Here is a 14,614-nt window from a genome sequence, read left to right on the forward strand (position 1 = left end):
GGTAAAAAGAATCCAACTAGATTTTTTAACCAATCACTAATGGCTCAGTGTGGACTAATGAGAGTATATAGAACCCATGGAGACTGCAGACACAGGAATTCACAACCTCTCACAGGCTCTTCTTGGACTTCACCGAGCACTCACAAAAAAGACTGGGGTAAAAGCAAAACTCCTGACAAAGGTGCAGGTCTGGGGAAGGCACCCGGCAGCGCTGTGGGGAAAGCAAAAGCCCTACTGGATTCTCCTCCCCTATCTCTCAATAGGAATCAAAGCTCTATGCTCTGTGGGAATGTGACAAATACTGTTAATCTTAAGGCGCTGTGAAAACCCAGGTAGAAGAAGGAATAGAACATAACGCTTTACCCCAGGGGAAAGGGTAGAATACATGCTGGGCCCAGAATTACAGCTGGGAGAGGGGCATGAGCACTAAGAATCCATGGACACATTACCTTCCTAAGACTGAGGGTTAGTCAGAACAGCAGATAGCACTGCACACCCCTCACCTCCCACCTCCAGGGTAACAAGCTACTCCTAACAAGTAATGGTGGTCTACTGCCGGGAGATAGGCCAGGGCGTGCTCCCAGAGAAGCAGTGCAAAGGGAAACAGGGAACAGAGGGCACACTCAGATGAGTTCTAAAGAGAACTTAATGAAGAGACTATTTCTGGTGGGGAAGGCAGATTGTGGAACCAATGATGAGGAATGCTGAAGGCACTGAGTGATGACCAATGATGGGAAACTGTGAAGACTTAAAGTGGCAAGGAGAAGAAACAGCAATTGGAGTGATAGCTAGAGCCCAGCAAGCAGGTAGCAGGCAGCTGCAGTCAATGCCACATCATAAGTAATTATGTTCTATACTTTTAGTTTCTCCCTCATCCTACCCTTTCATCGGCTGCTGGTGTCTCTCATTGGCTGACCAAACCAAAAAAGAGCCAGGGAGTTGGCGTGCTGCTATCCATACATCAGACCTATGGGGGCACAGAGAAGAGCCAACGGTATGGATGGAGTGGGTGCAAATGGAAAATACCCAGCATAATCATCCTAGCTTGACTACTGCATCACCACGGGATCCACCTCCATAACCTTGGCAGCCTCTCCCTCCTCAGGGTGCAAACCTGAACCTTCCTTCTTCTCTCTACCATCTTTCTAAGTGATATTATGCATTTCCATGGCTTGTGATATCACTGGTATGCTGATTACTTTTTTTGAATTTTTTTAATGTTTCCTTATTTTTGAGAGAGAGAGAGAGCATGAGTGGGGGAGGAGCAGAGAGAAAGAAGGAGACACAGAATCCAACGCAGGCTCCAGGCTCTGAGCTGTCAGCACAGAGCCTGAGGCGGGGCTCGAACCCCACAAACTGTGAGATTATGACATGAGCTGAAGTCAGATACTTAAAGGACTGAGCCACCCAGGCACCCAATTACCATTCCTTTCCTTGAGTTCTACAGTCAGATCCAACTGCCTTGACAGCTACTTCTGGGTGTCTCCTACACTGCATTTCTGACTCATCTGATCCTGTTAATTATCTTAATTCACCCCTGCCAGTATCCAATTCATCAACAAGCTAAAATATATTCCAGATCTGCCCATCCTTTCTCTTTGTCACCCTTGTCACCATATTACTTTTGATTTCTACACCTATTTCTTATCTTCCTCCAATCAATTCTAGACTCAGCAGTCAGAGGGACCATCTTAAAATGTAGACTAGGTCATGACATTTCTCTGTTTAAACTTTACAGTGTAGTCTTCCCCTACCTCATCTTTGCCACACCCCTACTTACTACTCTCTAGCCACACTGGCTTTTCCAAGTCCTCATAAAAGCCAAACTCTCTGCAGACTCAGGGACAACCGTCCCCCTTCCCAGTCACTGCTCCAACCTGGCCCCATGTTTCAGAACTTGTCTCCTTTTCATCCCTCAGGGTGGCTTTAATGTCTCTGCAGAATGGCTTTTCCTGGCCACCTTATTTGAAGTAAGTTCTTCCATCTCATTGTTCCCTATCTTCTCACCTAGTTTATTTTCTTCTTACCATCACCCTCTGCTTTTTCTTTTTATTTGTTTGGTTGTGTTTTTGTCAGTCTCTCATACTAAACTTCAAGCTAATAATGCAGGAATTATTATGCCCTGTGATTGTCTTACACGCCTGTATGCCCTGAGCCTAGCATACTGCCTGGCATAAAGTAGGTATGCCAAAGACTATGCTAAATTCCATAAAAATAAGATTGCACTTAAACCTGCCTAACAACCCTAAGAGGTAGATATTTTTACTTTACAAGTGAGGAAACTGAGGCATAGAAAGGGTAAGCAACTTAACAAGAGTCACGGTTAGGAAGTAACAGGTGAAATTCAAACCTAGAGAATCTGATGCCAAGGCCAGCACTTTTAACCACTGTGCAATACCTACTCCCACATTCATTTCCATGGATGAAATAATGACTACTCATATTAATTAATAAAGTGGAAGGGCGGTCATAGATTGTACCCACAAGTCAGTATGCAGAAGTCAGAGAGGCTAATATTGAAGACCTCCAGTATTAAGACCTGAAGATTGAGTGTGCCAGACTGACAGGAGAGAAAATGTACCAAGCACAGAGACTCATACATGCAAAGACACAGAGGCAGAAGAGAGGGTTGTATGTTAGGAGGGGAACAAGTAGTTGTTTCCTTGGATTATAAAATGAGAAGAGAAGAAAATAGGTAGAAAGTCAAAACTGATGAGTCTAAAAGGCAAAGTTTGTAGTCAACACAAAGCAGTTTAGATTTTTATCCTGTAGAATAAAGATTAGGAAGTGATTAAAGAAAATTAATCAGAATGGAGATACAATTAGGCTGTGATTTAGAAAACTCCCTCTGGCAGTGACATAGAGCAGTCTTCTTAAAGTTGAGCAGCCTACACGTCTTTAAGAGAAAAAAGTATCAGTGGACTTGGTGTCCACTGATACTTTTTGTACAAATACATAAGAAGACACAAACTCCTTAGTCTGGTACCTCTTATACAGTCATCAAACTGAAACAATTGTATATACTTCATAAGCCAAACTACAAATCAAATTAAATTTTAATTAACAGTAATTTAATGCAATGATGTTTTACTTAAACGAAATTGCCATTCAGAGCAGGCAGTGGTATTAACTATTTGGATGCACATTCATTGGAGTTTGAAAAAAAGAGAAAAGGAGATCTGAAAAATATTGCTGGTACAGAAAGACAAATGAAGAAACTGATCCCATTCACAATTGCACCAAGTAGCATAAAATACCTAGGAATAAATCTAACCAAAGATGTAAAAGATCTGTATGCTGAAAACTATAGAAAGCTTATGCAGGTAATTGAAGAAGATATAAAGAAATGGAAAGACATTCCCTGCTCATGGATTGGAAGAATAAATATTGTCAAAATGTCAATACTACCCAAAGCTATCTACACATTCAATGCAATCCCAATCAAAATTGCACCAGCATTCTTCTCGAAACTAGAACAAGCAATCCTAAAATTCATATGGAACCACAAAAGGCCCCGAATAGCCAAAGTAATTTTGAAGAAGAAGACCAAAGCAGGAGGCATCACAATCCCAGACTTTAGCCTCTACTACAAAGCTGTCATCATCAAGACAGCATGGTATTGGCATAAAAACAGACACATAGACCAATGGAATAGAATAGAAACCCCAGAACTAGACCCACAAACGTATGGCCAACTCATCTTTGACAAAGCAGGAAAGAACATCCAATGGAAAAAAGACAGTCTCTTTAACAAATGGTGCTGGGAGAACTGGACAGCAACATGCAGAAGGTTGAAACTAGACCACTTTCTCACACCATTCACAAAAATAAACTCAAAATGGATAAAGGACCTGAATGTGAGACAGGAAACCATCAAAACCTTAGAGGAGAAAGCAGGAAAAGACCTCTCTGACCTCAGCCGTAGCAATCTCTTACTCGGCACATCCCCAAAGGCAAGGGAATTAAAAGCAAAAGTGAATTACTGGGACCTTATGAAGATAAAAAGCTTCTGCACGGCAAAGGAAACAACCAACAAAACTAAAAGGCAACCAACGGAATGGGAAAAGATATTTGCAAATGACACATCGGACAAAGGGCTAGTATCCAAAATCTATAAAGAGCTCATCAAACTCCACACCCGAAAAACAAATAACCCAGTGAAGAAATGGGCAGAAAACATGAATAGACACTTCTCTAAAGAAGACATCCGGATGGCCAACAGGCACATGAAAAGATGTTCAACGTCGCTCCTTATCAGGGAAATACAAATCAAAACCACACTCAGATACCACCTCACGCCAGTCAGAGTGGCCAAAATGAAGAAATCAGGAGACTATAGATGCTGGAGAGGATGTGGAGAAACAGGAACCCTCTTGCACTGTTGGTGGGAATGCAAATTGGTGCAGCCGCTCTGGAAAGCAGTGTGGAGGTTCCTCAGAAAATTAAAAATAGACCTACCCTATGACCCAGCAATAGCACTGCTAGGAATTTATCCAAGGGATACAGGAGTACTGATGCATAGGGGCACCTGTACCCCAATGTTTATAGCGGCACTCTCAACAATAGCCAAATTATGGAAAGAGCCTAAATGTCCATCAACTGATGAATGGATAAAGAAATTGTGGTTTATATACACAATGGAATACTACGTGGCAATGAGAAAAAATGAAATATGGCCTTTTGTAGCAACATGGATGGAACTGGAGAGTGTGATGCTAAGTGAAATAAGCCATACAGAGAAAGACAGATACCATATGGTTTCACTCTTATGTGGATCCTGAGAAACATAACAGAAACCCATGGGGGAGGGGAAGGAAAAAAAAAAAAAAAAAAGAGGTTAGAGTGGGAGAGAGCCAAAGCATTAGAGACTGTTAAAAACTGAGAACAAACTGAGGGTTGATGGGGGGTGGGAGGGAGGGCAGGGTGGGTGATGGGTATTGAGGAGGGCACCTTTTGGGATGAGCACTGGGTGTTGTATGGAAACCAATTTGACAGTAAATTTCATATATTAAAAAATAAAAAAAATAAAAAAATAAAAAAATAAAAAAAAAATATTGCTGGTAGATTTAAATTAGATCATCTTTAATGTCCTTCAGGAGTTATAGGTAAAGAACTTCCTCTTAAATTATATTTTGGCTGTTGAACTATACTTGGCAGAACTATATTTCTAGAATGTGACATCTCAGATTGAACCTCAGTGAATCATAGCTTCTTTAAATACAAATGATGCTGGCAGGCCAGGTCCAGGGACCCAGAGGGGGTCCCCCAGGACCAGCCAAAATGGTCCTTGGCTTCACATAGGATGGAAATCAAACATGAGCCAGCAGGAAGTGAGAGCAAAGTTAATTGAAGATATAGAGAGAGCAGATACAGATGGAGTGTCTGGGAGACTCAGAAAGGAAAGGAGTATGAGTCTTGTCTTTGTTTGAGGTCTGGGGGTTTTTTACTGAGGATTGTGGCCTGGTATACCTGTCCTCTCAGGCATCCAGGGACTGGTTAGAATAAAGACAGGGCCCAGGTGTCATTCCTTGGAGCCAGCAGGTCTTGGCGTTGAGAAGCCTAGCTCCTGGTTGTCTGGAATATGCATATGATAGCTTTGTCCCATCATTCTCATCTGGTCCTTCCATAGATGTTCTATATTCTAAAGAAATCCTTAACTCCTTGTCCCTTACAAGGGGGACACACACTATTTACATTCTGAGGCACGTGTAAAGTGGTGATGCAGGTCTTAGCATGAACAGGAGCAGGAAAAGGAGCAAAAGCCACATTTTTAAGGAATTCTTCAGGTTCCCTATCTCACAACCACAACAATTTAAACTTTTTATATTTTTGCTTTTGTGTTAATCTTTTTTTTTTAACGTTTATTGTTTTCAGAGAGCAAGAGAGACAGAGAATGAGTGGGGGAGGGGCAGAAAGCAAGAGAGAGACACAGAATTCAAAGCAGGCTCCAGGCTCTGAGCTGTCAGCACAGAGCCTGACACAGGGCTGGAACCCACAGACCATGAGATCATGGCCCGAGCAGAAGTCGAACGCTTAACCGACTGAGCCATCCAGGCACCCTGTTTCTGTGTTAATCTTAAGATACATAATGTAGTGGCCACTGTTAGGCAAACAGGCTTGAGCAATAGAATGTAGGAAGGGCCCACAGCGACACTCTGGCTGAATACAGACAGGACCATCAGGCGACTCACCTCAAAATACCCATAGACCCTAACTAACCAGTGGACAGCAGTTACCAAAATAGAAAAAAATTCCCAACATCGCCATACCTCCTCACTTTCTCCCTTTAAATACAGCCCCCACTGCCTTATTGCAGACAGCCTCTCCTCTGCCATCTTGCCCACTGCTCCCTTGTAGTATATTCAGTAAACTATCTCCTTTGTTCTGCCTTGGGTGAAACTTTTCACCCAATTGTCACCCCACATTTGGGGGCCTTCATCTGATCAAGAGAGACACCACACTCAATATAAACATAGTCTGGGTCATCTTTATGACTACTTTATAACAAATTTCGATACCCACCTTTACCTTTAAATTTATGATCCAATTACTACCATATCAGTTATTTTGGGTGGGTGTGAAGAAACAGGTGGACTTAATGTGTGAATATTGCTTTCCAGTATTTCCAGATGGATGAAAGTTTAATAGATCCATGGGGCTCTACAGGAAAGACGGTTGTTCAGTATTTCAGAGGAAACTAGAGGGAAAATTAAGAAAAGGATGGATCAAAGCTGAATCTGCCATTTACTGAGTGCTGACAATGTGCCAGGTACTGTGATTAACATTTTACATTCTCTATCACATTTAACCTTTACAAAAACCCCAGAAGATACATATTAGTAACCATTTCTATAAATGAGGAATCTGAGGCTTAGAAAGGTAGAGTCAGACAACTAGTAAATGGCAGAGCTTAGATTGGGACCACTCAAGACTAACTTCAAGTTTATGCTCTAAATTAGTAGGCAACACCACCTAAATGAAAGATTTTATAGTACTTAAGTGCTTTACCAAAAGGTGATTTGGTATTCTTATTTTATAAATCCAAAGTCATGTTGTATTGTGGCAAGTAGATTATGACAGATTTGTCATTAGGACAGGTTTCAATAGATTGGTCTTGAAAACATTGTGGCAACACAAAGTAAAGTCATATGTAGAGCAAGAGGCAAAAAACTTATTTAACACTAAATACCCCTAAGCAGTGTTAGTAGTAATCCCTTCCAAAATCAGTGATAACAGCTCCTGGAAACAAGTGTCAGGGAGCTGCTTTGCCACTAAATCATTTGTTTGAAGTTCAACATTTTTAGTTCTTAAAACCATGTTCCACTGTGTGTTGGATTTTTTTGTTTGGATTTCTTTGGAGGAAGGAAGTTACGACCTTAAAAGAGAAATATGACCCTCATAATAATAATAAAAAAAAATCACGGGTTCATTCAAGGAACCATTATGAAAATTTTCTAACCGACAAGATTAAGAGGAGTGGGAGAGATTTATATACTCCCTAAAAATTTACCAAATTCGAATTCCAAAAATTCTTTTTCTTCATTTTCTGAAACATTTCCTTTAAATACTAGCTGGCATTTTGCATTTAATAAAAGTTGGTTTACAAAAGATTAACATTTGATCAAAAGGGGCAGAGAAATGAATTGCTAAATATTAACAATGGAAATGAAGATGAATCACGAATGATGTTAAAGATATCTAAAATGATACAGGTCAATAAGAAGTGAAATTAACTTACTAGAAATAAATTAACATAAACCTTTGCAGTAATATTTGCGTGAAATTTATAAAGTAAAAACCAGGGCAGAGAAGCGGCGAGACCTCTTTCCATGGACCACAACACAAATTCTGTAACTGCCAGTTCACAGAAGCCAAATAATAATGAGTTGTCTGGTGGCTTCTCTTATTACTATACTTTACTTATTAAACATATACATTATTCTAGAACTTTTTAAAACTACGATAGCGCCCGAGCGCGCGCGCGCGCGCGCGCACACACACACACACACACACACACACACACACACGGCATTACGTTTCCAATTGTCTTTCACTGGTAGATACCTCAATACGAAAAACAGGTTGTCACAACTGCGTTCAGCTATGTTTGACCCTCTCTAGTCTTCGTAGGAAGCGGCCAAGTAATCCGCAACCCCGCGTTCCCCGCCCCCAGGCACTACGGAAACAAAACTGCATAAGGCTCCGCCCCACCGTCTGCAGAGTGAGCCAATCAGGGTGAAGCCCGGGGTGATCGCGTGCCGGGTGTCATGGCGGCCTGCAGGCGTTGCTGCTCGTGCCTGCGGCTTCGGCCGCTCGGCGATGGTCCCCTCCGCCTGCCTGGGCGGGACCGGGCGCTCACCCAGTTGCAGGTGCGAGCACTGTGGGGTGGCGCGGGGTTCCGAGCCGTGGCCGTGGACTTAGGCAGCAGGTGAGTAACGGTGTACGTTCTCTGTCCTTTCGCAAGGCATCCTGTCTAGCTATCGCATGTATATTCATCTCCCAGGCTAGAAATCCGGCAACACAAGTCTCGTTTATCCCTCTGTACCCCAAACGTAAAATGCTGGATTTCCCTTTCCGGGTTTGGAGTCTGTCTGCTGGTACCCTCCCCTTTGCCGCGCTGTCTCAGCCTCATGTCCTTTGCCTCTCGGTCCTCCCTTTTACCCTGTTCCGGTTTCCTTTCTCCAGCTGAGTCTGTGTACTTGGCTTTCATCTCCTTTATTTGCTTGGATTCCTGGACTCCTAAGTGGGTAACATTCCACCTCGGGATAATGAGTTGATAATGGATGCCTACGTCATCCAATCCAGTTTATTGTTTAAATGCGTGGCCAGTATGACCCTGGATAGGAAGGGAAGGAAAACGTCAGTTTATTGAACGCTAGTTTTGTGATACACTCTTTTTAAACCTGTGGTAAACGTGCTGTTACCCCCATTTCATAGTTAAAACAGAGGCTCAGAAAGGGTTAGTAACTCTCTCTGAGTCAACAAAGCCAGTACTTTGATACTAGGTGGATTTTATGTTTCTCTCCAAGCCCATGTTTCTACTAGGGGTCCGTTTGTCACAATTCACGTCTAAAATAACAAAATGGATCCTTTTTGGAATAAATTAAATTGCTACTTACTTTATATATTTATCTTTTTTACATATACTTTAAAATTCTTTGACCCTCATTCGTGCAAAAAGTTGAAAAATCTGTTTTGGATTACAGGTCTTGTTTCCTAACTTACCGAATCCTGAACAAGTTAAGTTTTTTGTGGCAAAATGAGAAGACTGGTCTAGGTCAAGGGTCAAACTTTTTCTGTAAGGGGCCAGATGGTAAATACTTTAGGCTTTGAGGACTGCATACTGTCACATATTCCTGTTTACAAACCCTTTAAAAATGTAAAAAAAAAAAAAAAAAAATTAGCTGAAAGGCTGTACAGAAACAGGCTATATAGTTTGTTGATCCCTAAACTAGATGATCTCTAAGCACCCTTTCCACTTCTGACATTCTTTGATTCTGATTTTTTGAGGGAGAGGATATCTCTTCCATTATTCAAGGACTTAACATTCTTTGAAGAAATGCCTTAGCGGGGGCACCTGAGTGGGCTCAGTTGTTTGAACATTAGACTCTTGATTACCGCGCAGGTCATGATCTCAGGGTTATGGGATTGAGCCCTGCGCTGGGTGTGGAGCCTCCCTGAGATTCTCTCACCGTCTCTCTCTCTCTCTCTCTCTGCCCATCTTCCCCACTTGCATGCACGTGCTCTCTCTTTTTCTCAAATAAATAAAAAGAAATGCCTCAAAGCATTTCATTCAACAGACAGCTACTGTGTGCTATACAGACTCCTTTAACGGACACAAAAGCAACAGTATTAGTCCCTGCCTTTCAAATTTTCCATAAACAATCTACTTTAAATACTTCATTTATTAATCAGCCTGAAAGTTCTTTTAAACTGTGTCATGTGTTGTAACAACTAGATTCATAAATAACATACCCGCTGGGTAAATTAGTTCCTTCATCTTTGTCTTGTTTTTTGGTTTTTTGCAGCATTTATTAAATTTGACTATGTACCATTCACTTTATATTTGTTATCTTGTGTATTATTTACAATACACTATAGATTATATACTGTTTTGGTGTTTTTCAAATGCTGTACTTAATACTCAGAGTAACCTTTGAGGCAACTGTTTAATTTTCATTTCAACATTTTTTTTCTTTTTTTAATGTTTACTTTGAGACAGAAAGTGCATGCACATGAGTTGGGGAGGGGGAGAGAGAAAATCCCAAGCAGGATCTGCACTGTCTGTGCAGAGTCCAACGCAGGGCTTGAGCTCAGGAACCATGAGATCATGACCTAAGCCGAAATCAAGAGTTGGATACCTACCTGAGTGAGCTACCCAGGTGCCCCACATTCCAACAAGCTTTTATTGAGAATCTACTGTGTACAGGGCACTGTAGATACAGAATCTGATGAGGGAGTAAGATAAACACAGGTTTGGTGCTGGGAAAATCACTGTGGTCGAGGTATGGATGGGGTGCCAAAGGAGAGCAAAGGCATATTCCATTCTAAAGCTTTCCATTGAAGGTGAATCTTGAGGGGTGAGGAGGAGGAGGAATTAGCAAGGAGAAAGAGGTAAGTGCAATTACAGGGAAGTGAGAGAGTGTATTTGAGTAACTACAAATAACTCAATGTGGATGAAGCAAAAGGTAAAATGTGAGTTTAGCATCAAAGGTCAAATGACAATAGGCAGAGTCCAAATCATAAAGATGTTTGTTTTTTTAGTTTTGTATTACTCAATTTTTCTCTGTGGAAGTTGGAGCAAGGTGGTTACATTCCACATCATTCTGCAGATGTTTCTAAAAAATTTTTTTTAATGTTTATTTTTGAGAGACAGAGAAAGCATGAGCAGGGGAGGGGCAAAGAGGAAGGGAGACACAGAATCCGATGGAGGTTCCAGGCTCTGAGTGGTCAGCGCAGAGCCCGACAAGGGGCTCGAACCCACGAACTATGAGATCATGACCTGAGCTGAAGCTGGACGCTTAGCCAACTAAGCCACCTAGGCACCCCTAAAAATGTTCTTTAAGCATCTCTCTCCCTGAAGTTCTATTCCCTGTAGCAGCTGGCTCTGCTCTTCCCTTTCTCTTCCTCAGCTACCTTTTCCCACTCTTCTCCCCACCAACAGAATCTCCTTGCTCATCCTAATCCTTTTTATTTATTTTTTTCAAGTGTTTTTTTTTAATTAGGTAAACATTCACATGAATCAGCATTTTAAGAAGTTCAAAATCTCCTTCCCATATGGTTCCATAGCTGCCTAATTCCAGTTCCCAAAGGCCACTTGTGTTACCAATCTTGTATGCATCTGGAGATATTTTACACATAAAATACTGGAGAGTAAGTTGTTAAAAGGTAAAACCAACTATGAAGTATAAAAGTAATAACCAGTTTGCACTAAAAACAGAACCAAAACTGCATGAATAGGAAAAAAATTACAAGGTCAGGTAACATCAGCTGAGATTATGAGATATAATGAAAAGTAACCGGCTGGTTCTTTGTGTAATATAAATTGCACACACCTAGAAGAAAAAGAGTTCAAATTAGGGAAATCATCAAGGCAGGACTATAGGACTGTCTGGTGTGTGGGCTAGGACCGCTAATGGAGACACTGGGTAGACTCAAGAGAGGGAACAAAGACGGCAGGAAGATGGGATGTTTGAATAAATACATAAATCCAAGCGTGCGCGTCTAAGATCTAGGGACACTGCAGACCTGTTTTTCTCACTCAGCTCCCATTGTAAACAGGTTAGCTTCGGAAGCTTAACAGTGTTGCCTTCTCTCTGGTTCTCTGCCTGCTGATAGAACTGGGAAAGGCTGGTTCTTAGGAGAGGAGTGGGTCCTCTACTCCTTGCCTCAAGCTTTCTTTTTATGTGTGCTCTCTTTGGTACACTGCTAGTCCCTACACAGGTGGGGCTATGTGACTGGTTTTCACCAGCAAAACCTAATATGAAGTGATAACAGGTTATCCACAGACTGAAGTATTTATTTTATTCCAGTGATGCTTACCATTATTCAGAGAGAACCCATGTTTTAACATTTGTTCTCTACTGCCTTCTCTTCGTCCCCTATACAAATTATATCCCCTTTAAGAATAAAGACTTAACCATCGCTGAAGATACTGAAAAGAATATGCCACTGTGGGCAATCTCAAAAACTGTGGGGCAAGAGCCCTATGAATGGAATAGAACTGTAGCTTTCACAGCTCTTCTGTCTTGGGCCCACTTCAATTTATTTAGAGATACTCCCTTTCACAGGGATCACTCAGATACTCAGAATTTGCATTATTGGATGGAATGCCAATTCCTGATAAATCTTGAGAAACAGTGGTAACGTATTCTTATTCCAGATTAAACAAAATTTCAAGACCCTAAATTTACATTTTACACATAAAACCTTAATACTGATTTCAGCTATAGGTTGGTGGGGCTCTGCTTAAGGCTACAGTGTTACTGGCTCTAATCATCTCATTCCCTACACCTTCTATTCCAGCTTCATTCTTATCTCTGCATCTTATTATTCCATCTCTCAAGGTAAACCCATTTTATTATAGGCTGTCATTGCAACATCTGTGTTGAATGTCTCAAATATTTCTTGTGATTAAAAAAAAATCCTCATAGTTTTTCAAGACTGGTAACACAAGTGTACATGTTTTTTTTGATTTTCAAATTTAACAAAATGAGACTATCTGAATAGGTAAATGTGCTTTTCATGAACTCAGACTTCTGACAGAAGTGTTTAATGAGTAGAAATATTCAGTGATCTCTTTATCCCGTTTGTATATAAAGTACAGAGGCAGGGCATGTGTGTGTGTGTGTGTGTGTGTGTGTGTGTGTGTGTGTGTGTGTGTGTTCAGCACTGGGACTTGATAGAAAGTTTTGGAAGCTGCTTTCATGGGACAGAACATTTTCCTCCGTATCTTCAGGAGTCACTGAGTTGGTTAGGCTTCACAATACTCTGATGAATTTTAGTTTCTTTGACAAGTTTTGCTGATCTGTTTCATGCCTTCATTAACCTCTTTTTGTACTCACCAGAAGCTGGGAAATAATGCTAATAATACTGACTGTTTATTATATATAGAGACAGCTTTATTAGGATATAATTTACATGCCATACAATTTACCCATTTAGAATGTACAATTCGGTGGTTTTTAGTGTATTCACAGTTTTGCAGCCATCACCACAATTTTAGAACATTTTCATCGCCCCCAAAAGAAACCTCAGACCCATTAGCAGTAACTTTCCATTTCTCCCCAAACTCCATAGCCCTAGGCAACCACTAATCTACAGACTTTCTGTCTCTATGGGTTTGCCTATTCTGAGCATTTCATATAAATAGAATATGATGAGTGGTCTTTTGTGACTGCCTTCTTTCACTTACTATGTTTCCAAGGCATATCCATGTTGTAACATGTATCAGTACTTCATATTTTTAATGGCTGAATAATATTCCATTGTATGTATTAGACCACATTTTGTTCATTCATTGACATATTTTGATTGTTTCCTTTTTGAGGCCATTATGAAAAATGCTGTGGCTATGAACGTTCATATGCAAATTTTTGAATGGACATACAGGTTTTCATTTCTTTTTATTATTATTTTTTTGTTCTTTATGTTTTTTTTTTTAATGTTCTTTATTTTTTTGAGAGACAGAGCACGAGTGGGGAGGGGCAGAGAGACAGACAGAATCTGAAGCAGGCTCCAGGCTCTGAGCTGTAAGTACAAAGCCCAACGTGGAGCTCAAACTCACAAACAATGAAACCGTAACCTGAGCTGAAGTTAGATGCTCAACTGACTGAGCCACCGAGGTGCTCCTCTTTTCTTTTTTTTTTTTAAGTTTATTTATTTATTTTGAGAGCAAGAAAGCATGTGCACAAGTGGGAGAGGAGAAGAGATGGGGGGACAGAGGATCTGAAGCAGGCCTCACACTGACAGCAGATAGCATGATGTGGGGCTCAAACTCACAAACCGTGAGACCATGACCTGAGCTGAAGTCAGATGCTTAGAGGACTGAGCCACCTAGGCACCACCCAAGTTTTCATTTCTCTTGGTTATATACCTTGGAGTAGAATTGCTGGGCCATATGGCACTTCTGTGTTTAATCTCTTGAGGAATTGCCAGATTATTTCCCAAAGGAGATGTACCATTTTGCATTTCCATTAATACTGTATGAGGGTTATAGTTTCTCCATATCCTCACCAACACTTTTTATTGATCTGTTTTATTATAACCATCCTTGTACATGTGAAGTCATTATCTCATCGTGGTTTTGACTTGCATTTCTCTGGCGGTTTACGGTGTTGAGCATATTTTCATGTATTTACTGGCTATTAGTAGATTTTCTTTGGATAGACTTCAAATCCTTTGCCAATATAAAAATTAATGTTGTTGGTCTTTCTATTGAGTTGTAAGAATTCTTTACATATTTTATATACATTTCCCTTACCAGTTACACGCTTTGCAAATACATTCTTTTATTCTGTGGATTTTCTTTCCCTTTCTTGATATCCTTTGAAACATGAAAGTTTTTAATTTTGATAAAGTTCTATTTGCCTGTTTTTGTCTTTTGTCACTTGTG

General features: G+C 40.7%; 1 protein-coding gene and 1 long non-coding RNA gene across 9 annotated transcripts in view; one reads left to right on the forward strand and one right to left on the reverse strand.

Moving 5' to 3' along the window:
* Nucleotides 1-8,313, reverse strand: part of LOC132661258 (uncharacterized) — a 132,834-nt gene extending 124,521 nt beyond the window's left edge. For all 7 annotated transcript variants that reach the window (XR_013554643.2, XR_009602165.3, XR_009602151.3 and 4 more), the window contains exon 1: nt 8,065-8,313. This is a non-coding gene — a long non-coding RNA (uncharacterized LOC132661258). The remainder of the gene's footprint in view (nt 1-8,064) is intronic.
* PNPT1 (polyribonucleotide nucleotidyltransferase 1) overlaps nt 8,266-14,614 on the forward strand; it is a 48,583-nt gene continuing 42,234 nt past the window's right edge. Inside the window, exon 1 of one of the 2 annotated variants that reach the window (XM_060605435.2) lies at nt 8,266-8,428. In XM_060605435.2, the coding sequence (XP_060461418.1) occupies nt 8,268-8,428 (161 nt within the window). In that variant the 5' untranslated portion in view covers nt 8,266-8,267. The remainder of the gene's footprint in view (nt 8,429-14,614) is intronic. The other variant, XM_060605446.2, reaches the window with a different exon arrangement.

The sequence above is a fragment of the Panthera onca genome, chromosome A3 (assembly GCF_046562875.1).
Source record: "Panthera onca isolate mPanOnc1 chromosome A3, mPanOnc1 haplotype 2, whole genome shotgun sequence".
In the NCBI taxonomy this organism is placed as follows: domain Eukaryota; kingdom Metazoa; phylum Chordata; class Mammalia; order Carnivora; family Felidae; genus Panthera; species Panthera onca.